The following is a 20,944-nucleotide window of genomic DNA, read 5'->3' as shown; positions in this document are numbered from 1 at the left end:
GGGGGAAAACAATGTCCCCCAGGTTGCAGGGGTGCACTGCACCCTCCAAAATCCTGTAGAGGGAAAGAGGAAGGCCTTCCTTGCAGAGTGGGAGCTGAATGCAAGCTGTGCCTATGAACAGGTGGGTGCAGCCCACATCTGGCAAGCCCATAAGGATGGGCTGTGGATCCAGGAGGCCCTGAAGGAGAGATTCTCCCAGGGACCTCAATCACCTCCCCCAGAGCACTCCCAGCAGGGGTCTCGGGCCCACAGCCCCACCCCGTCCAACTACAACCCCTCCTGTTCCCCTCACCCACCTTCTCATCCCTTCCCCAATGAAGAGAGATGTGGCAGTGGTGAACAAAGACCTTCTTTACTTTAACATAAATGTGTTCAAAATAAACAATGTGATAAAAAACATGCTTACAATGTGCAATGCAACATAACTATATACAGTGGAGGCAGGGGCATGGGACACAGGGTAGGGGGGCATCTGAACCTCGCTGGGAGGGTGTGGGAGAGGGGGTGAGGGGCCTTAGGCTAGGGAGGAGGTGGGGGACCATGACCCCCCAGGGGAGCTGGGCCCTGAGTGGCATTGGCTGTGGGATCCCCTCCTGCCACAGGTTCAGGGTCCCCAGCAGGGTTAGGATGGGGCCAGGAGCACAGGGATGTATGGGCAGGGAGCAGGGTCAGGCTTGGTGGGAGAAACAGGGGGGCATGGAGGATGCAGGGCAGGCATTGTAGGGGGACCTGAGGGACAAGGGGGCAGCCATTGACAGAAGCTGCAGGAGCAAAGCAGCAGGGGCAGGAGAGAGGGCAGGGGAGTGGTAAAGGGAGTGGGGATGCTAGAGGGAGCAGGGGAAGCAGGCACGGGTGACTGAGCCAGCTGGTCTTGCCAGATGCTAGTGACAGCATCTAGGCTGGACATCATCTGGTCGCATGCCCACATCTGCCACTGCCAGTCCTATGCCCACTGCACCTCATCAGCCCAAAGCTGCCACTCCAAGAGATCAACAACCAACCCGAGACCCCTCTGGTCCTCCTTGGCCCGGCCACAGGCCCTCCAGCCATGGGCCTGCCACAGTGGGGCATTGACACTTCCTTGGTGCTGGTGGTCCCTGTGGAATGCCTGGCTCTGGGTCCAGTTCCAGCTCCTCCCAGGGTCTGGCTGGTTCTGGTGGACAGGTGGGGCTGGCCCAGCCCTCTGACAGTGCAGCTATAAGGGACACCAGGAGAAAGACAGTGCATCCTTCCTGCCACACAACCCCCAAGGTCCTTGTGTCCCACCACCACCCTGCCCAAAGGGCCATCAATCAAGGAGGGTGTCCAGCCATGGTGGGGTCCACACATGGGTGGCAGCAGCCTGGTCCTCCCTACTCTCCTCCCCATGAGAGTGGCTCAGGATGCTGTCCACAGGTGTGGGTGCTGCCTTTTGTCATGCCTGTGAGCCAAGGGCCACCATCCTCGATGACGTGTCTGGAGTTGGGCTATCTCTCGAGTGGCTGCACTGCTCCCCATCATGGCAGGGGCAAGTGTGCCATCCCTCACCCAGGGTGCTCGGGCTTGTGCAGCCTCCTGAGGGGCTGGTAGTGGGTTGGAACCCATGCCCTGTGGCTGCATGGTCAGACCGGATAGAACACACTGGCTGGCACACTTACGCACATGCTGGGCACGCAGGGTGGGGTCACACCCACGCTGGTTCAGTGAGGCTTGTGGCATTTCTCATCTGCACCCACTTCCCATGCCCTGGGGTGTGTGCCCCATGGAGTACTCACCAGAAGGTCCTTCAAAAGGGTCCAGGGAGGCCCTGAAGGTGCCCTGACTGGAGGACGGGTCCTATTCCAGGATGATAACCAGATCCCATTGCTGGCCACAGAAGCAGCGTCACCCTTGGTTTCCAGCTTGGCCTGGGTCCTGAGCTGTTGCTCCTCTGGGTGGGGCTTTGAGTGGGGGGGGCCTCCTTGGTCCTGTCCAGGGTGGATCGCTGGAGCAGAAGTGTCCTCCATCCTCTGGAGCTCGTGCAACTCTTCGTAATAGAGTCAGCTTGCCTGTCCTGCCCCTGATGTGTGGACTTCCAGCATTTCCATTGACTTGAGGTTGTCCCATGGTTCATACAGTAAAGACTTCATGCTATACGGAATTATTGTGTTGATAGCTCCAGGCTGTGCTATCTTCATTAGCTAAGTCCTTGAAAAGAATGATCATTTGTGGTTCAACAGTCCTGCATCTCCAGATATTTTAGCCTGAGTGTGATGTGACTCTGGATATATCAACTATCCGGTATGGCATTCAGATAGCAGCACAAATCACTTACGATAAAATCTACCATATATCTTGGTTTGCCAATTACTACAAAAGCTTGTCCGCCTGTGTCCCACAGACCACTCAGAATGCACCAACATTGATTTCAGTGCTGCTGCCAACACCTAGAAGTAACAAGTACTTCCCCCTCTTAACCTATTGTTTGTATGTTATGTACCACATACTTGCTTTATTTAATCATTTGCAGGGGCACCATATTGCTCGCATATGTAGACAATGATGATTAAAACAGCTGATGAAAAACCATGCTTTCCATGAGTCAACATCTATGCAGAAGGAACTACAGGCACAGCAGCATACATGTGCATAATTCCATACAACTTCATTGGTTGAAGCACACATCCTGAGTAAAGATTTTTGATGTTTTCTACTTGATTTGTGACAAGCCACATCTGAGTCACTCATAACTTTCACTGGAACTCCAAGCTTTACATATTTGAAGTGCATTGTAATAAAACTCTTCTCAGGGATTGTTTGAGGAAGGGATAGACCCTATTTAAGCACATCTAAAAATACTCTTTCTGGCAAGCTGGAGTGTCAGTCTATCCCACACTAGCTTCTTATGCTCTAAGGCTGCATCTGACTACAGCAATTTGTTGATAGAAGTGACTGTCAGAAGAGATGTTCCAGCAAAACTTCTGTCAACAGATGGTGTCCACACACAAAAGCAGATTGAAAGAGCAATCCGCTCGTCAACAGAGAGCAGACCGACTGCTCAGCCATTCTCTTGACAGAACACCCAACTGGCAGCTCAGTAAACAGGGTTGCCCGGTGAACCGAAAGCCCTGTCTGTTGATAGAGTGCCCCCCGGAGAGACTACACAGCTTTTTTTGTTGAAAGAAACTATAGACCAAGGCATTATTCCTCACTGAGAGACAGAATGCTGTTGGTGGAAGGGCCGAATTTTGTCGGCAGACTGTCAACAAAATGTATTATGTGTCTAGATGCTCTGCAAGCTTTGTCAAAAAAACCCTTAGGTTATGCCTACACTCAGGGGTTTTGTCGACAAAACCCAGGGAGCATCCAGATTCCCAAGGCCTTCTGTCAACAGAAAACCAACAGAACATAGCATTTTTGTCAACAGTTTTATCCTGCTCCCCATAGCTACGTCTACACGTGAATGCTACATCGAAATAGCTTATTTCGAGGTAGCGAAATCGAAATAAGCTATTTCGATGAATAACGTCTACACGTCCTCCAGGGCTGGTGCCGTCAACATTCAACATCGACATTGGGCAGCACTACTTCGAAGTATGCGCTGCAGGGGAGCGTCTACACGCCAAAGCGGCCCACATAGAAATAAGGGTGCCAGGAACAGCTGCAGACAGGGTCACAGGGCGGACTAGCACTTCCGGGGCAACAGCAAGCCACTCCCTTAAAGGGCCCCTCCCAGACACATGCAGCCTGCACAGCACGTGGTCTGCAGAGCCACAGGCACGCACACCCCGTCGAGGCAGTATGGACCCCCAGCAGCGGCAGCAGCAGCCAGAGGTCCACCCACCCGCTCCTGCAGGAGCAGTGCTTGCCCTGCTCAATGCTATGCAGGAGGCAGCTGACCATCTTCTATTCATGGAAGAGGAGCTGCCCCCAGGGGAGAAGGAAGCAGCCCCAGACCTTGCTGCCCTCCGACCCGCCCCCCACCGCACACGCCGCCAGCTGTGGAGCTACCCCACGAGCACAGACAGGTGGGAGCAGCTGGTGCTCGGCGAGTGGGACAACGAGCGCTGGCTCCAGAACTTCCGCATGAGCCAGCAGACATTCCTGGAGCTCTGCCAGTGGCTCACCCCCCGCACTGAGGCACCAGGACACCTCCATGCGATGTGCCCTCACAGTCGAGAAATGAGTCGGCATCGCTGTCTGGAAGCTGGCCACTCCAGACAACTACAGATCCATGGGGCAGCAGTTTGGCATGGGCAAGGCCACCGTTGGGGCTGTCCTCATGGAGGTTAGAGGACCCGGGGGGGGGTCCTAGGGGAGGGAGATGGGGGGGAAGCCCTGCGGTGGAGGGCAGCCCTGGGGTGGAGGGCCAGATACACCCAGCACACCCTCACTGGTGCTCTCCCATGTCCTGCCCCTGCAGGTCATCTGCGCCATCAACGCCCTGCTCCTCCACAGGCTCGTGCAGCTTGGGGACCCGGATGCCGCCATCGTGGGGTTTGCCACCCTGGGCTTCCCAAATTGCTCTGGGGTTCTGGATGGGACCCATATCCCCATCCGTGCGCCGGAGCACAGAGGAGGATGCTTCCTGAACAGGAAGGGCTACCATTCGGTGGTCCTCCAGGCCTTGGTGGACAGCCGGGGCCGCTTCCTGGACATTTATGTTGGGTGGCCTGGCAGCACCCACAACGCCTGGGTGTTCAGGAATTCGGGCCTGTGCCGCTGGCTGGAGGCGGGGACCTACATCCCACAGTGGGAGATCCTTGTGGGGGACACCACCATGCCCCTCTGCGTCATCGCAGACGCGGCGTACCCCCTCCGGCCCTGGCTCATGCACCCTTACACGGGCCGTCTCTCAGCCAGCCAGGAGCGCTTCAACACGCACCTGAACCCTGTGTGCCAGGTGGTCGAGCGCACTTTTGGCCGCCTCAAAGGGCGCTGGAGGTGTCTCCTCACCCAATTGGATGCAGGCCCCACCAACATCCCCCAGGTTGTGGGCGCGTGCAGCTCACTCCACAGCCTGGTGGAAAGCAAGGGGGGGCATTCTTTCAAGGCTGGGTTGTGGAGGCTGGCAGGGCCAACGTGCAGCCACCCGCTGCCCCCAGTCGCCAGGTGGACCCCAAGGGGATCCGCATCCGGGAGGTCCTGCGGGCCCATTTCGACCAGGCTGCAGGGTGAATGCTGGCAGGCCACCTACTGCACCCCACCATCCTCCACAACACTCCCTGCCCCCACGCCCACACCACAGAGCACCCAAGAGCACACCCCCCCTCACTTTTCTTGCAAATAAAAATGGACCTGTTGTTTTTGAAACCAAAAAACAGTGAATTCTCTTATTAATACTATATATATATATGTGTATATATATATATATAGAACAAAAGGGGGGAACTATTTACATGGGGGGGGCAGGTACCATAAAAGAACAGGGGTCCAACACAAACTATATACAAATAATGGGGGATATGTACAAAGCCGGAGGGGGGGCCACGTCCTCAGCCTTGCACCCCTCTACTGTCCGGTGCCCAGGGTTGGAGGGTGCAAACCTTGCCTAGGCCTGAGCCCTGGCCGAGGCTGGGTGGGGGCCGGGCGAACCGGCAGATATGGCCGGCGGGTGTCTGCAGGCCCCAGGTCCCCCTCAGCGAAAGGCCCCAGGGTGGCGGACGGCAGTGGGAAGGCGGTCGGAGTGGCGGGTGGAGCAGCGGGCAGAGTGGCGGGTGGCGCAGCATGGGGGGCCAGGTATTCCACTATGCACTCGAATGTGCACACGAAGGCCCCCCATGCCTCTTGGCACCAGGCCAGCGCTCGCTCCTGGAGCTCCAGCAACCGCTCCTCCACCCGGAAGCGCTGCTCCGACACCTCCAGCTGACGCTGGAGGGTTGCGAGCAGCTGGGGGTCCGTCACCATCCTCTGGTGGCTCCTCCTCTGTTGGCCTCGTCCTGGGGCTGGTTGGTGCTCCGCCGAGGGGCTGGCCTGCTGGGATGGCCCCAGAGGGTTCTCCGGGACCACTGAGACCTCGCCGGCGCTCTCTGGGACCTCCGATGGTGCAGCTGCAGAACACAGGGGGGAAGAGAGTGGAGACAGCCGTTAGTGTGGGCCCCGACCCGTGGCCCTTGTCCCCCCACCCCTCTGCTGCTGGTTCCCCATCCCTGTCCCCGGGAGATGCTGATGATGATGATGGGTGCCCCCACCCCCCAGGGGACCCTAGGTTCTGCTCCCCCCATCCCCAGGGTTGGGGCATGGCGCTGTCCTGCTGGGGGGCAGGGGCTGATGCACTCTTCTGAGGGACATGCCACTGCTGTCCTTGGGGCCATGGTCATCTGGGCATGTGGAGGGCCCTGGTCATGTCTGTTGTCCCTGCCCCTTAACCCCGGGGGTGTGCATGGGTGGGGTACATACCTGACGGTCCGCTCCCATGGTCGGGGGACACCCTCTCGGCAGACGCCCTGCTGGAGCTCTGGGATGGGAGGGCAACATGGAGCCCCCCCGTCGCTGGAGGAGGATTCCCCCTCCTCCTCCTCCGGCATCCCAGGGGTAGGCTGCTGGGGGCGCCCCTGGGGTGCGGGGCTTGCCTCTGGGGCAGACTCCATCTCTGGGGCCTGCTGGGGTTTGTCAGCCGAGGTGTCAAGAGTGGCCGGCGGGGAGGAGGTGTACCGGGGGCCCAGGATGGACCTGAGCTCCCTGTAAAAGGGGCAAGTGGCAGGGGCGGCCCCAGATCGGCTGGCCACATCCCGGGCCCGGGTGTAACCCTGCCGCAGCTCCTTAACCTTACTCCTGACGTGGTCAGGAGTGCGGGCAGGGTGACCACAGGCGGCCAGGCCCTTGGCCAGCTGAGCGAATGCATCCGCGTTCCGCCTCTTGCTCCCTATTACCTGGAGCACCTCCTCCTCGCTCCAGAGCCCCAGCAGGTCCCAGATCGCGGCCTCCATCCAGGAAGGGCCCCGCTGCCTTTTCCCAGGCTGGCTGGCTGCCTGGGAGCCCTGGCTCCCCTGGGGGGCTGCCCTGGGGGTGCTTGGGGGGCTGGTGAGCGGCCATCGCTGCGGGGGTGGTGGACTGGGTCTGCAGAGGGGCGTGCAGGCTGGCTGCGTGGCAGTGCTGCCGCCTGCAAGCACTCTCAGCTTCCTGCACAGGAAGGCAGGGGGTGGGGAGCTTTAAGGGGCCGCTGCATGCGGCGACCATAGAGCTCAGAGACTGGAGAGAGTGTCTCTCAACCCCTCAGCTGATGGTCGCAATGGCGGACCCCGCTCTTTTGATGTTGCAGGACGCAGATCGGCTACACGTGCCCTACTTCGATGTTCAACGTCGAAGTAGGGCGCTATTCCCATCCCCTGATGGGGATAGCAACTTCGCCGCCTTACGTCAATTTCAACTTCAAAATAGCGCTCACCACATGTAGACGTGGCGGGCCCTATTTCGAAGTTGGCGCGGCTACTTCAAAGTAGCCGGCACATATAGACGCGGCTCATGAGGCATAAGGCTTCTGTTAACAGAGATCTGTTGACAGTAAGCCAGTCTGGACGTTCCAAGGAGGCCTCTGTCAACAGACGGTGCTTCCAAGACGCTGGGCAGTCCAATCTGCTGTGCTTCCTGTTGGCCATTTTGTTAAGAGAGCGGCTGGGTAGTCCGGCCACTGTCTGTTAACAGAGCAGAAGATGTCTTCTGACAAAAACTTCTGTCCACAAATCACTGTAATCTAGACATAGCCTAAGTGTTCTTGTGGACTTTATTATCACACGCTAAATGTTCGCAAGAGTGCTTAGATCTTCCCTGCTTTTAAAAATGTAGTAGATTTACACTCCAGCTTGCTCCACTTTAGTGTTCATGTAGACAAGACTATAAACAATATTCTTACTCTTGAATGCCTATTAATAATAATTATCAGAGAGGTAGCCAAGTTAGTCGGTATCTTCAAAAACAGCAGGAAGTCCTGTGGCACCTTATAGACGAAGAGATATTTTGGAGCCTAAGCTTTCGTGGGCAAAGACCTGCTTCATCAGATGCATGAGTGGGGGGGGGTCTTTGCCCATGAAAGCTTAGGCTCCAAAATATCTCTTCGTCTATAAGGTGCCACAGGACTTCCTGTTGTTATTAATGATATTGTGAATTCTGCACAAAAATCAAGGAAAGATCCTGTATTTTCTGCCTGAAGCCAAAATCAGTGCTAGAGATGTGCTTAGACAGATATATTCTGTGATTCATAAAGGGTCCTAATGACCTAGGATATACTTGGTCTTGTGGGGTGCAAAAGTCCCAGAAGACTTCAATTATGTGTCAATATATTCATATGTCCATCATTACCATACTAGCTGAATGTATAAGCCATCTATGCACCAGTATTACCTAATCTTAGAAGACTGGTTTGACATGCAAAGGGATGGGGGACATGGTACATTTGATGGGAAGAAAAACGAGAATTGACCAGAGGACAAAGGAATCCTATAAATATGTCTCCCCTACCTTTCTGACCAGGCTTTTTCTAATTTTAGTAACCTTTCTGGCTTCCACTATAGCCACATAGGTACCCCAGGCATTATTGTATCCTGCATGGCTCAGGTATTTAAACTGAAGCCTAAAGAACTAGTCTTTTTTTGTGACAGAGATCTTTTCCCAGATCCAGGCCACTTGCTGGCCCCAGTCAGCTTCCAGGCTCTGGTAGCAGCAAGCTGCCCTCAGAATGGAGAGTAGGGCACAGCATGGATGAAGTCAGGGCATGGCTTTGGCAAGGCTTAGCCTGTCCTGTCCTATTATATCTCATGGCTATGGGAACCCTAGCTTAATTGAACAGGATGAGAACAGCTTTATAAATGTGACATTAGATAATCCACTGGAAAGGTTGCCTTACAGGTCTCCTTTTGGTACTGGACAAGCACCTGGCACGTATGAAAACCTATGTTGAAATCACATTGAGCCAAACCCACACAACACAGCCTCCCTTAGATCAGGTGGGATGTTCCTCTTTAACACAGGCCGCTGTGGCACAGTAGCTAACTTTTCATATGGCCACACCTAAACCCAAAGAGATGGCTTAGGATGGAACTTCCAGCTTCACCCTTAGTTCTTGCTTCTCTCCCCTGCCTCTCTCTCTCTCTCTCTCTCTCTCTCTCTCTCTCTGTCTTGTAAACTAGGCCCTTCTGACATACAGTGAAATGTGCTAGCAATCACCTCTGGCAAATGAATTCTTGACAGTATGTCTCCTAATATTGCAGTTTTTAATCTGTGTATATGTGTCTCTAGAATCATTGCTTAACAACCAGCTTTTAGTAAGGTACATTAGTTCTGTTGGTATCTTGCGGCTCTGTTCTCCCTTCCCATATTCATAAGCATTCTAATAGTCCTAATTTATATAGAGAGACCGTTGACTTCAGTGTCATTATCTGCTAAAGCAGGTGAGCAAACTTTTTATGTTGGGCCCCACTTTTCATCCCTCCAGTTACAAGGAGCTCCCCCAACCTGTCTAATGTAACCCAAACTAATGGAAATTTCAGTTGTGTTCATGTAAAAATAGACTTTTGGCATGCGTAAGAAAATAAGGACGTAGAATGTAAAAACTTTATTAATTGGTATTAAATGCAAATACACAGACATAAAAATGGTCATATTTCAATATTTTAATGAGATGGATGAGCCTGACACCCAGCAGCTGATCATGCTGCACCCCCATTACAAAGTTTTAATGCATTTGTTCATGAATAACCTCTAAATAAAAGAGGTTATTTGTGAAAAAATATTTCTTGTGCTTTTGTAAGACTGTACTCACTCTTTGGATGTGTGGGTGTGTAAGATATATAGTCAACTATTTAAACACATGGTTTGTATAGTCAAGCACCTTACAAAGACCCATGAGAGGTATTGGGCAATTTAAAAACAGATGTTGATTGCAAAGGCTATTTCAAAATGTCACATTTTCCCACTTTTCTTTAAAACATTGATTGCATGTCAGAATTATTTTTAAATATTAAATGTAATTAAACTACTTCATAAAAATCACTTAGCAAATGTCATACAAAATGTAAGCACATTTGAGTTCTGTCCATGAGGAAAATCCTGTGTGAATATTAGAGTGAGCTGACATCCAATTTTTAAAGGAACAGTCCTCATATTTAAGCCACCTGAACAGCTACTTCTACACTAGAGAGTTTTGTCGACAAAACTAGTGGATCATCCACACTAAACATACAAAATAACTCTGCACTTTTGTTGACAGCCTTCTGCCTATGCCCCATGAGACAGAACACCTTCTAACTTGACAGAATCTGTCAACAAAAAATCCGTGTGGATGCTCCAGGGGGCCCTCTGTCAAAAGACAGGGCTTCTGAGTCACTAGACAGCCTTGTCTGCTGTGTTTCCAGTTGGCCAGTCTGTCAAGAGAGGGCCGAGCAGTCCAGCCACTCTCTATCAACAGAGAGGATCTTTTTTTGATCCCCTTTGCTCCCTGGCCACAATCTGTTGACAGACATTTTATCGGAAGGTACCTTCCGACAGCAACTTCTGTTGATAGGCCGCTACAATACAGATGTCGCCCAGGTGCCTGATTTTTTTCTTAAAAACAGGGACATTGTCCCATGCTTTCTGTCTCCCCCTCCCATCCCATCAGGACTGTCAGTGACTGCTGCTGGCTGGATCCCTGCTTGCCAGCTTCTCGCACACCAGTGATGAGTTGGGGAGGCCAGTGGCCGATGAAGGGGGTCGGTATTCAAAGCTGGTGATGGGGTAAAGATACAGCCACTCCCCTTATCAGTGCAACCCCCACTGTATGCTAGCACTGGGCCAACAGAGCCCTGTCCTATCCCATTTCCAGCCACCAGCGGTTGACCGTTGTGATCTGCAGTGACTGGTGAGTGTGAGGGGCTGCCAGGTGGTGGCCAGTTATGTGCCACCTCTTCTGCCCACCCATTGGCCCTTTATATGCTCCCACTTTCACTGGCTTCTCCCTGCTTGGAGCCCATCAACCCCACTCCCAAAGCCCAGCTGCTCCTCCATCGCCCTACTGGTGGGGTACAACCTGTCCCCACTCCTGTGTGAAGAACCAGCCACTGATAGGAGTGCTGAGCTCACCAACACCCGGTCTGTCAGGCTCCTTCCTTCCCTTTCTGCCTCTGACTGGGCCAGCACCTTGGGAAAGCCCAAGATCTTCCAGCCCAGGACACCGGGCAGGAGGAGCTGAGACCAGCATGTGCCAAAGCTCTGCATAGCTCTGGCACAAAGAACACTCACCACCTCCCAGCTAAGTTCTGGAATGGTGGGGAAGGAGGTGTGGGAGAGAAATGATTTCCAGACTGTTCATGCCCAGAACATCCAGGCTCCCCAGCAGCCTCAAGGACAGGGGCTTATGACCCTCTTTGCCCCCTTCCCTTGTGCCCTTAGTCTTGCTGCCCCCAAGAAGAATGGTGTTGCTCCTTCTCTAGGCACCCTACTCTGTTGAGCCCTCCCTGGGCCCTCACGCATAGTGTATCCCTGAGGCTTATCTCCTGCCCACCGGGGACAGGAAGCAGCAGGGCTGTGTCAGTGGTGTCAGCCTGGAGGCGTCAGCTGCCTTTCAACACTGTGAGGGCAGGGAGGGACAAGCTGATTTCAGCTGTGTGAAGGGAGATGCAGAGGGACAGAAGAGCTCTTCAAATACATGGGCCAGAGCAGCCATTCCCCAGCAAAATCCCTGCAGCTGGAAGTGGCTCCCATCACTGCCCGCCCACGCAGTGTGGAAAGGCTGCTGCTGGCCACATTCAGGTGTGAATCCTGGCAGAAATCTGGAAGATTGTGTGTGATTCTGCATGTCCCTTCCCCCGCCCAAAGTGTTGTCTTGGGAAGGCATGGTTCAAGATACCAGAGGCATTTATTGGGAGGTCCAGGCAGGTGTGGAGCATGGAAAGCTGTGGACAGGTAGGGCCATTTGTTCACAGATGCCCCTTGTGAAAGAAGGATGTGTGTGAGTGTGTGTGTGTGTGTGTCAGTCTGCCCACCTGTGTCTGGGTGAGCTGGGTGTCTCCCCTTCCCATGTGAACCCTAAAGTCTTAAAGATAAGAGGGTAACTAAGAAAAATCCAACTACACAGTATTGCTTTTGAACAGGGGCTCAGTCAACTTGACAGTAATCTGAACCTTTGCACCAATTGTCTACACTAGCAAGTTCTTTCAAAGGATCCCACAGATTGTCTACACACAAAAAGCGTTCTTTTGAAAGTAAATTGAATGAATGCAGCGCTCCTTTCAAAATCTCTCTTCCTTTCCTGTTTCAGGAAAAGCACTCCCTTTCAAAAGCTTCTGTTGAAAGAAAACATGTATAGACACTCCCCAGGCCCGTTTTTTTTTTCTTTTTTTTTTGAAAGAGCAGTCTCAAGGGGCCTGATTTTTCAGTCCCTGGCCCAGTCTTTGGAAGGGGTCAGGGCTGTGTTGAAGCTCTCTCTCAAAACGGCAGATCATTCTTTTGATCCGCTTTTTTCTGTGTGGACTCTGTACACATAGCCATTCAGTATAGAGCCACAGGGTCACTCAAGTGCGTGTGGATTTGGACTTCTAGACTATGTCTCCACAGCAATGTTGTTATTTCAAAATAACTTTGGTAGTGTCAAAATGGCTGCATCTACATGATGCAGAGGGGGCATTTTAATGAGGCACTGACATGCATATTCAGCACCTCATTAGCATAACAGCATCCAGTTGCACTTCACAAGTGCTGCTTTCGAAACGCAGACTGGCTATATAGACGTGGGTGCTTTGAAATAAACCCCAGATTTCAAAACTCCCTTTTTCCTAATTCGTTTGGGAATAAGAGAATTTCGAAGTATTGCACTTATTTCAATGTGCCCACATCTATACAGGCAGTCTGCATTGTGAAAGCAGCACTTTCAAAGAGCAACTGGCCACCATTACACTAATGAGGTGCTGAATATGCATATCAGCATCTCATTAACCTGTTCCAAAGTGCCTCATTAACATGCCCCTTCTGAAAAGGAGGGTCATGTGTAGACACAGCCAAAGACACTCAAACTATTTCAGAATAAATGTGAAGTAACTGGTGCATTATTGCGATTCCGGTGCACCTCCTTCCCTGAGGACAAACCCATATTTCCAAAGAGGCCATAATGGACACCACCAACTCTATTTCGAAATAGCTCTGTGGCCAGGGGCTGTGTCTACACTTGCATTCCTCTTTTGAAAGAGGCATGCAAATGAGGGGAATCGAAAATGCAAATGAGATGCAGATTTATATATCTGGCACCTCATTTGCATATTCTTCTTTCAAAAGAAGAAAAGCAGTGTAGATGCAGCTTTTTCGAAAGTAAACCCCATCTTCAAAAGAACCTTTCTTCCCTTGTTTATGGGAAGAAGGGCTCTTGCAAAGACGGGGTTTACTTTTGAAAGAGCCGCATTTCCTGCTTTTCTTCTGTGGAAGGAAGAATATGCAAATTAGGCACCTGATACATAAATCTGCGTCTCAATTGCATTTTTCATTTCCCTCAGTTGCTTGCCTCTTTCGAAAGAGGAATGCAAGTGAAGACACCGCCCCTCGGCAGTCCTAGTTGGACAGATCGCGGTGCTATTCCTTTTGCATGTGCTCCTGCTATTACAAAACACCTGCTTTCCAGCTGGGGCTGCGGTGTAGCCCATCTCCTGGCTTCCTTGGGCTCCCCCCCCCCCCGCCCCCCAGACAGCCCTCTCCAGCCCCGGGGCCCAGCGGCAGCTGCTCAGTGCGAGCCCGGCCCCGGCTGCACCAGCCTCCCCAGCCCCAGCAAGCCCTTGGCGGCCGCCACTCCCCGGGGGCCGGGGGGGAACGCGGGGGCCAGCCTCCCCCAGGGGGGGCCTTGCTGCGCCGCCTCGAGCCATTTGCTCCCCCGCTCCGCACGCCTGCCTGAGGTGCACGAATGCCGCCCCCGCCGGCTCCCCGCAGGCTGCCGGGTGGAGGGCGGGGATCCGAGCGGAGCGGTTGGAGCCCGGGCCGCCCCTCCGCCAGCCGCGCGCTGCCGGCCGCCAGGGCATGAGGGGCAGCGGCTCGGCGCCGGGCCCTCCTCGCGCCGCTGCAGCGCCGTCCCCGCGCCCAGCTCGCGGCGGTGTCTCTGCCCCCCCCCACCCCTAGCGCACCGAGCCCGCCCGCGCCAGCGCAGCTCGCTCGCTGTAACGCCCATGGCCCGGGGGGTGTAGCGCCCCCCCCCACCACACACACACACACACACCCCGCACGCCGGCGCGCTCCCCGGCCTGAGGAACTGCAAAATGGTCCGGGTGGCGAGCGTGCTGGGGCTGGTGATGCTCAGCGTGGCGCTGCTCATCCTCTCGCTCATCAGCTACGTGTCCCTCAAAAAGGACAACATCTTCAGCACCCCCAAGTACGCCAGCGCGGGGGGGCCCCGCATGTACATGTTCCACGCGGGCTTCAGGTAAGGGCGGGGGGGCTTGCACCCCTTTGATCGGTTGCTTGGAACATCCCCACCCCCCACTCCCACCCCCGCCCCCCCAGCCCCACGGGTGACCGAGTCAGTCGGTGTCTGGGCCCCGGCTCTGCGCTGGGGAGGCGGAGGCGGACTGGCCTGGGGGGAAGGCTGGTGCTGGGGGGATGCTCGTGGTGGCTCCACGCCCGGTTCATCGCTGTGCCAGGGGGGCGAGCTAATGGCGCAGGCGCCCTGGTCCCCTGGACTGAGGTGCGGTAAGGCGGGGAGTCCCCCCCCGAGATGCCTTCCCTTGCAACCCCCCCCCCCCCCACCTTGCACCTCTCCTCCACCAGCGAGATCCCAGCCCCGGCTCCCGCGCAGACAGCTCCGGGCTCACGCCTCAAGGCGCTCTCGGGGCTGGAGCCCAGCACCCCCCGGTTCCCTGCTCCCCTTCCCCCCCCCGCTGGCTGCGCGTCCTGCTGCAGGGGAAGGAGTGTGGCTCAGCCCCCCTCCCCCACGCCCCCCCATGGCGGGTGGGATTCTGCCTTGCACCTGCGGGGTGGGGAGCGGGGAGCAGCAAGGGAAACGCTGCACCATCCCGGGGCACTGCCGGGGGGAGTCTGGGGAGAGCCCCCCGGGGCTGGAGCGCTGCAGAAGCGCTGATGCGGTCCCTGTGTGCAGCGCGTTGCCCCTGCGGGGGAGACGGGGGGAGCGACTCCAGCCCCGACAAGCCAGAGCCCCAGGCCGCGCTCCGGCGGGGGAAAGGGGAGAGAAAGGACACGGGAAATGAACAGGCCGCTCCGCTCTTCCACCAGCCCGGGCCCGGCAGCGGCCTGCTGCTCGGTCGCTGTCCGTGGTGCTGATTTCCGAGCGGCACCTGCCCAGCTGTTTGGCTCCAGCTCCAGCAGGGGGATGGTTTTGACGGCCATTTTATGCATTCCGCAGGGCACAGAAATGCGAGCGGTCTCTTCCCCTCCCTTCAGATTGAGTTACACGGCGAGAGCATGCTATGCCGGGGGAAAATGGAGATCGGCTCCCTTAGGTCCCTTCCCATTAAGCCCTCCGCTCTGAAACCCTGGGTAAACTCCGCCTGGAACAATGTGTTAATTTTGTGTGTGTGTGTGTGTGTGTGTACACGTGCGTGCTCATTTTCAGGTCCCAGTTTGCATTGAAGTTTCTGGACCCTTCCTTTGTTCCAATTACAAATTCTTTGACACACGAGCTGCAGGAAAAGCCTTCCAAATGGACGTTTAATAGAACAGCATTCTTACATCAAAGGTGAGAGACTCAAACCAAAGGACTGCTTTGTGAGGCACAGGCTCTAGTCTAACCCTATGCAGTCCCATTATCGCCCTCCCTATTGACCTCTGGTTGGTGGACATTTGCAAAATGCAGTCAGGCAATTATAAATACTGAACTATGAGTAACTTGCCAGAACCCTAGAGACAAAAAGTGAGTCAGAACATTTGCCAACAAGGTGAACTATTTAAAAATATACTAAATAAAACACGTCACTACCTCAGAGTAACTTATTATTTCATTGAGGACAGGGGCTGCTTTACAAAAATGGAATATTACTGTTGTAGTAAATGGGATGTGACCAAGTTTACCAAAATGCTAATTAAATTGCTGTTATTTAAAGATAAGTGATATTTAAAATACTTTAAGTATCAGTATATAAAAACAGCCAATATTATATTAATTAAAATATAAAAATGTTTTAATGAAACTTCTCAGTCAATTAGCTACCAATAATTCTGTAAAATTGAAGAGTAACTCTGTCTTTATAACCATAGCTGTTTCTGGTTGACTAAAACATGGAGAAGGAGATTAAACATTTCTGATCCAATTAAAATTAATTAGTTTTGTAATGATTTGCACCTCAGCATCTCCAAATTCAATTTAAAAAGATGACAACATGGCAATAGAAATTATTCCTCGATTCTCTTCCTTTCCTCAAAACTCAACCTTTGCAGAATTTAATATTAGGTGAAATGCATTATTAGTTTACCATTGCTGCTCTTATTCAACATGTGACGCTAACACTGGTGAACACTGGGCCAATCTTCTTTCTTTGTTTACTCTTATAGCTGTTTAGCCATTGATCTTCAGTCAGTAGGCTAATCACGTTAATGGAATACAAATTTTGCCTAAATATTGGACACTGATTTTAAAGACTAGATTGTGGGCTTGAATTAGACAACCACACATAGAAGTAAGAACTTTTGCAATACTCCTATGCTGCCTGCCCACATCTTTGGTTTAGGCACATAGCAGACTGCACAATGAATCCACTAACTGCTTCATTGGAATGAGTAGAAGAGGTGGTGAACTTTGGGTCAACTTCCTCTACTCTTTGGTTACTAGTCAACACAGCATATGAGGCAATATGGAACTGGGAAGAATAATTTACCACTGGTTTATCCCCACACTATATTACAACCCTCTAGGGGCTTTGAGGAACAGAGACGAAATTATGGTTCTTCCTGGGGTGTTTCTGGAATGACATCACAATGTGCTTGCCTACCACTATGGCCTGTGTTTTTGCAGCACAGTCTACTGCTGAATAAATATCTTAGCTGCACCTCTATGTTGCTTTTAGTTAATGCCTCAAGATCTGCCTTGCATTTATCTGTTAGCAACATACCTTAATTAGGGTACCCACTGCGATTCCATTAATGCTTAGACATGTGAGAATGGTGAGCAAGAAGAAATGTTGGTTGTTATTCATAAACATGAGCAAATAAAGCAGTAATGATTCGTTTTCTAGTTTTATCCACGGCGTGTTTTTATGATTCGTAATAGCCCTTTTAAAAATTCCAGTTTGCTTGTCCAAATGAAATAGTACAATATTATGTTTACGTAAGGGAGACAGTTGAATGTCATTTATTTTGTGACTCAAAGCTTCGTAATGAGGTACAAGAAGCACTCATTAAAAATGCAGCTACATTACTGTTAATACAATTGAATATTCTGGACTACTTCTTTCTGTTTTAAGCACATCTTAGCAGATAAGAGCTATGCAGTCTCACCAATGCATGTCAGTTCACTACCAAGGTGAAATTTACCCTACCCAGAGGATGGGCACAAGGACTGTGCATTGCCCACAAGTTAGGGTTTAAATAGGACTCAGTCTTTTGCTGAGCTTCTGCACAGCAGTAAATTGTCCTCCCATGTACACAGTACACAGTTAGAGTCATTTGCCTCAAACTTAAGAATTAACCAAGTATTATAATGATGGTGTTATTCTGGGCTAGAATCTCAGCAGATAAACTGCAGTATCGTTCATTAAAGTCAGTGGGGTTATGAAGGTGTGAGGATCTGGACCTATAGTTCTCATCAATTCACTTGAAAGCTGTTGCATTGCAGCCTTCAAATGGAATAATTTTACTCCAGTTGTTTTAAATAAACTAGTAATGACATAAGAAATAAAATCTCCACTTTGTATAAACAGGAACAGCATAATAAAATGTTTTATTTTGATTTTTTGTATTTTATTTTAGGCAAGGAATTCTCCAGCATGTTGATGTAATAAAAAATTTTTCTTTGACCAAGAATAGTGTTCGGATTGGACAGCTGATGCATTATGATTATTCCAGCCATAAGTATGTTTTCTCTATTAGCAATAACTTCAGATCCCTGCTTCCAGATGTCTCCCCTATCTTGAATAAGCACTATAACGTTTGTGCTGTTGTTGGAAATAGCGGAATCCTCACAGGGAGTCAGTGTGGACAAGAAATAGATAAGTCTGATTTTGTTTTTCGTTGCAACTTTGCTCCAACTGAGGCTTTCCAAAAAGATGTTGGAAGGAAAACCAACCTTACAACCTTCAATCCCAGCATCCTGGAAAAGTATTACAACAATCTTTTGACCATTCAGGATCGCAATAACTTTTTTCTAAGTTTAAAAAAGCTTGATGGGGCCATTCTTTGGATCCCAGCTTTTTTCTTCCACACTTCAGCAACTGTTACAAGAACATTGGTTGACTTCTTTGTTGAGCATAGAGGGCAATTAAAGGTCCAACTGGCTTGGCCAGGAAATATAATGCAGCATGTCAACAGGTTTGTATTCTTTGTGTATTTCACTCATTGAAACATATATAACTAATCAAGTACTTCATTTGTTTTTCATTCACAATTCACCTGATGTGCAGCATCTAAAAGGTCAGGAATTGATCCAGCTCCCATTGAAGGCAATTGAAGTTTTGCCATTGACTTCAATGAGAAGCACAATTGGTCACGTAAGGTAAAATTGCACCCTGTGCACGAGTAGTACAAGGCCAAAGTGGCATTTAATTCAGAATAAGTGGGATGTAAATGGTTGCACAGGTTTTGTGCTTCCCCACTGCACAAGGATGAGTCACACAGAGCACGATCAGCCTTGTCTGTAAGTAATTATAGGCCAGCCTATAGCCACAGTGATAGTTTAAACAAGGTGACAATATAAGCTGGATTGTAAGTCAAACTAATTTGCACTCTAGGCATTCTTGGTCATGTTGAAGACAGTAAAGGCAATGCAATTATATTGTCATAGATAGTACAAAGCATTGGAATGGATTTCTCCACTAGGATGAATTTAACCCCAAGATTATGATCCTGCAGTGGCCTCCACATAGGCAAATGGAAATCTATTTGTATCCCTGATGGCGTCAGTGGGATTCTTCAGATGTCCAGGGATCTTTCCAAAGACAGGAAATACTTTGCAGGATTGGGGACTAATAAAATGTCTTGATGGGCCCTATTGCTGAGAGACACAAGGAAGTTTGTGACAAATTTGTGCAAGTATAGCATTTCCACTAACAGCATTATATTCATGCTGTTATGAAACCAAATCCAAACAGTAACCCTCATCCTGTTCATATCATTATTTATAAAATGGGCACATACAGAATTTGCACCTGAATCAACCTCTTATTATTTCACAGGTATTGGAAAAATAAACATTTGTCACCCAAGCGACTGAGCACAGGTATTCTTATGTATACCCTTGCTTCTGCAATATGTGAAGAGATCCACTTGTATGGGTTTTGGCCATTTGGATTTGATCCTAACACCCGGGAAGACCTCCCGTATCATTACTACGATAAAAAAGGAACAAAGTTCACTACCAAGTGGCAGGAATCCCACCAGCTGCCTGCAGAGTTCCAGCTGCTCTACAAAATGCATGGTGAAGGACTAACCAAACTGACTTTGTCACATTGTGCCTAAGAACTTAAAACTTGAAGTGCCAAATGATTGTTTAAAAAGTGCCCAGAACTGAATTAAACATTCTTTAAAATACAATTCTAAAAAAATGAAAAACCTAAAATATTTTCCATAATATAAAGATGCTTTTTAATTGCCCTTGTTACAGTTCATCAAAATGTTCCAGCATATTTAGCAATGCAGAGGTGTTTAGCAAAATGTTCTGACGCTATTCATGGACCAGAAAAAATTAAACTCTTTAAGATAGATATTTTGCATTTATAGATGTGCTACTAAATACATGCTTTAAACTATTTTCATATATATTTTAACATTACACTAAATGACTCTAACTGCCAAATTTTAATGTTCCTTGCAGCTTAGAAGTAGAACCATTAGTTTAAAATATTTTGCTTACCTTAGAGAGATTACTGTTAATAGTAAAACATACGCATTTTGCCATGGCTAATTGAAGAAAGCTAATCAACATTTCCATTTACTATTCAGCTGAAGTTCTTTAGAATTAACTCTGATTTTCACAGCTTTCATATGATCGATGGTCTTGAATTTTACATTTTCTTAGGAATGATATTAAAGTGACGGGCCTTGCCATACCTAGATATACAAATTGATCTTAGGTGTTTTAATTCAGCTTGAGAAAAATCCTAGAGTCAGGACCATTTAAATCAATAGGAATGTTGTCATTAACATCAGTGTACAGTACCTGAATTTGTCCCTTTGATTCGAAAATTAATGTATTAAGATTAATAATACTTTTTTAAACATTTCTAATCTGGGATGAGGAGACCCCAGGCATCCAAGGAAGGGCCCTGTCTGATCCTACTCAAGCATCCTTAGCGGGGGCTGGCAGTGATTTTAGGAAGCCTTAGGAGGAGCACAATTTGCAGTAGTCTTTTTGTCCTGGACTTCACTATTCCTAAACTTCCCGGCTCCATCAAGCTAACTCAGATTTTCTAAAGTCACTGAAAGCAACAGGTTTTCTACTTCATAGCCCATTGCAATGCCTGCCAAAGCCCTGTCCATGCAATGAGCTCAGTGGCAGCTCTGGAGACCTCCCATGCATGTCTCACAACAGGATCAGGGCTCAAGATATAAATTAGAATTTCACTTACATTGGTTGTGTCTGCACTACAAAAATAACTTAGCAGTTGCTTTCTTCAAAATTAAACTTCGAAGTAGGGCACTACTCCATTCACACAAAGTTGGGCTCCCTGCTTAGAAGTTAACTTCGAAGTAAGGGAAAATGCATGTAGACTCTCTGGTGGCTACTTAGAAATAGTGCCCAACTTTGAAGGTAACTTCAAAGTTAATCACTAGTGTAGACACACCCCTAGTTTGTGTTCCCTTTGTGTGCTACTGTACCTCAAGCATAGTTATTCTATGTGTTTGGGTGACACACAGTTATGTTCCAAAAATGGCA

General features: G+C 50.2%; 1 protein-coding gene across 1 annotated transcript; it reads left to right on the top strand.

Moving 5' to 3' along the window:
• The first annotated feature begins 14,150 nt into the window (after window positions 1-14,150).
• On the top strand, window positions 14,151-19,527 carry ST8SIA3 (ST8 alpha-N-acetyl-neuraminide alpha-2,8-sialyltransferase 3). The gene is made up of 4 exons (XM_074994335.1): window positions 14,151-14,329; window positions 15,476-15,598; window positions 17,824-18,381; window positions 19,245-19,527. Exons 1-4 carry the CDS (start codon window positions 14,166-14,168, stop codon window positions 19,525-19,527), a joined length of 1,128 nt encoding a protein of 375 aa, XP_074850436.1. The 5' UTR covers window positions 14,151-14,165.
• Window positions 19,528-20,944: the final 1,417 nt, after the last annotated feature.

The sequence above is a fragment of the Carettochelys insculpta genome, chromosome 5, assembly GCF_033958435.1.
Source record: "Carettochelys insculpta isolate YL-2023 chromosome 5, ASM3395843v1, whole genome shotgun sequence".
Classification (NCBI taxonomy): domain Eukaryota; kingdom Metazoa; phylum Chordata; order Testudines; family Carettochelyidae; genus Carettochelys; species Carettochelys insculpta.
Note: the sequence above shows the minus strand (reverse complement) of the source record. Positions and strands in the feature narration are given on the sequence as shown.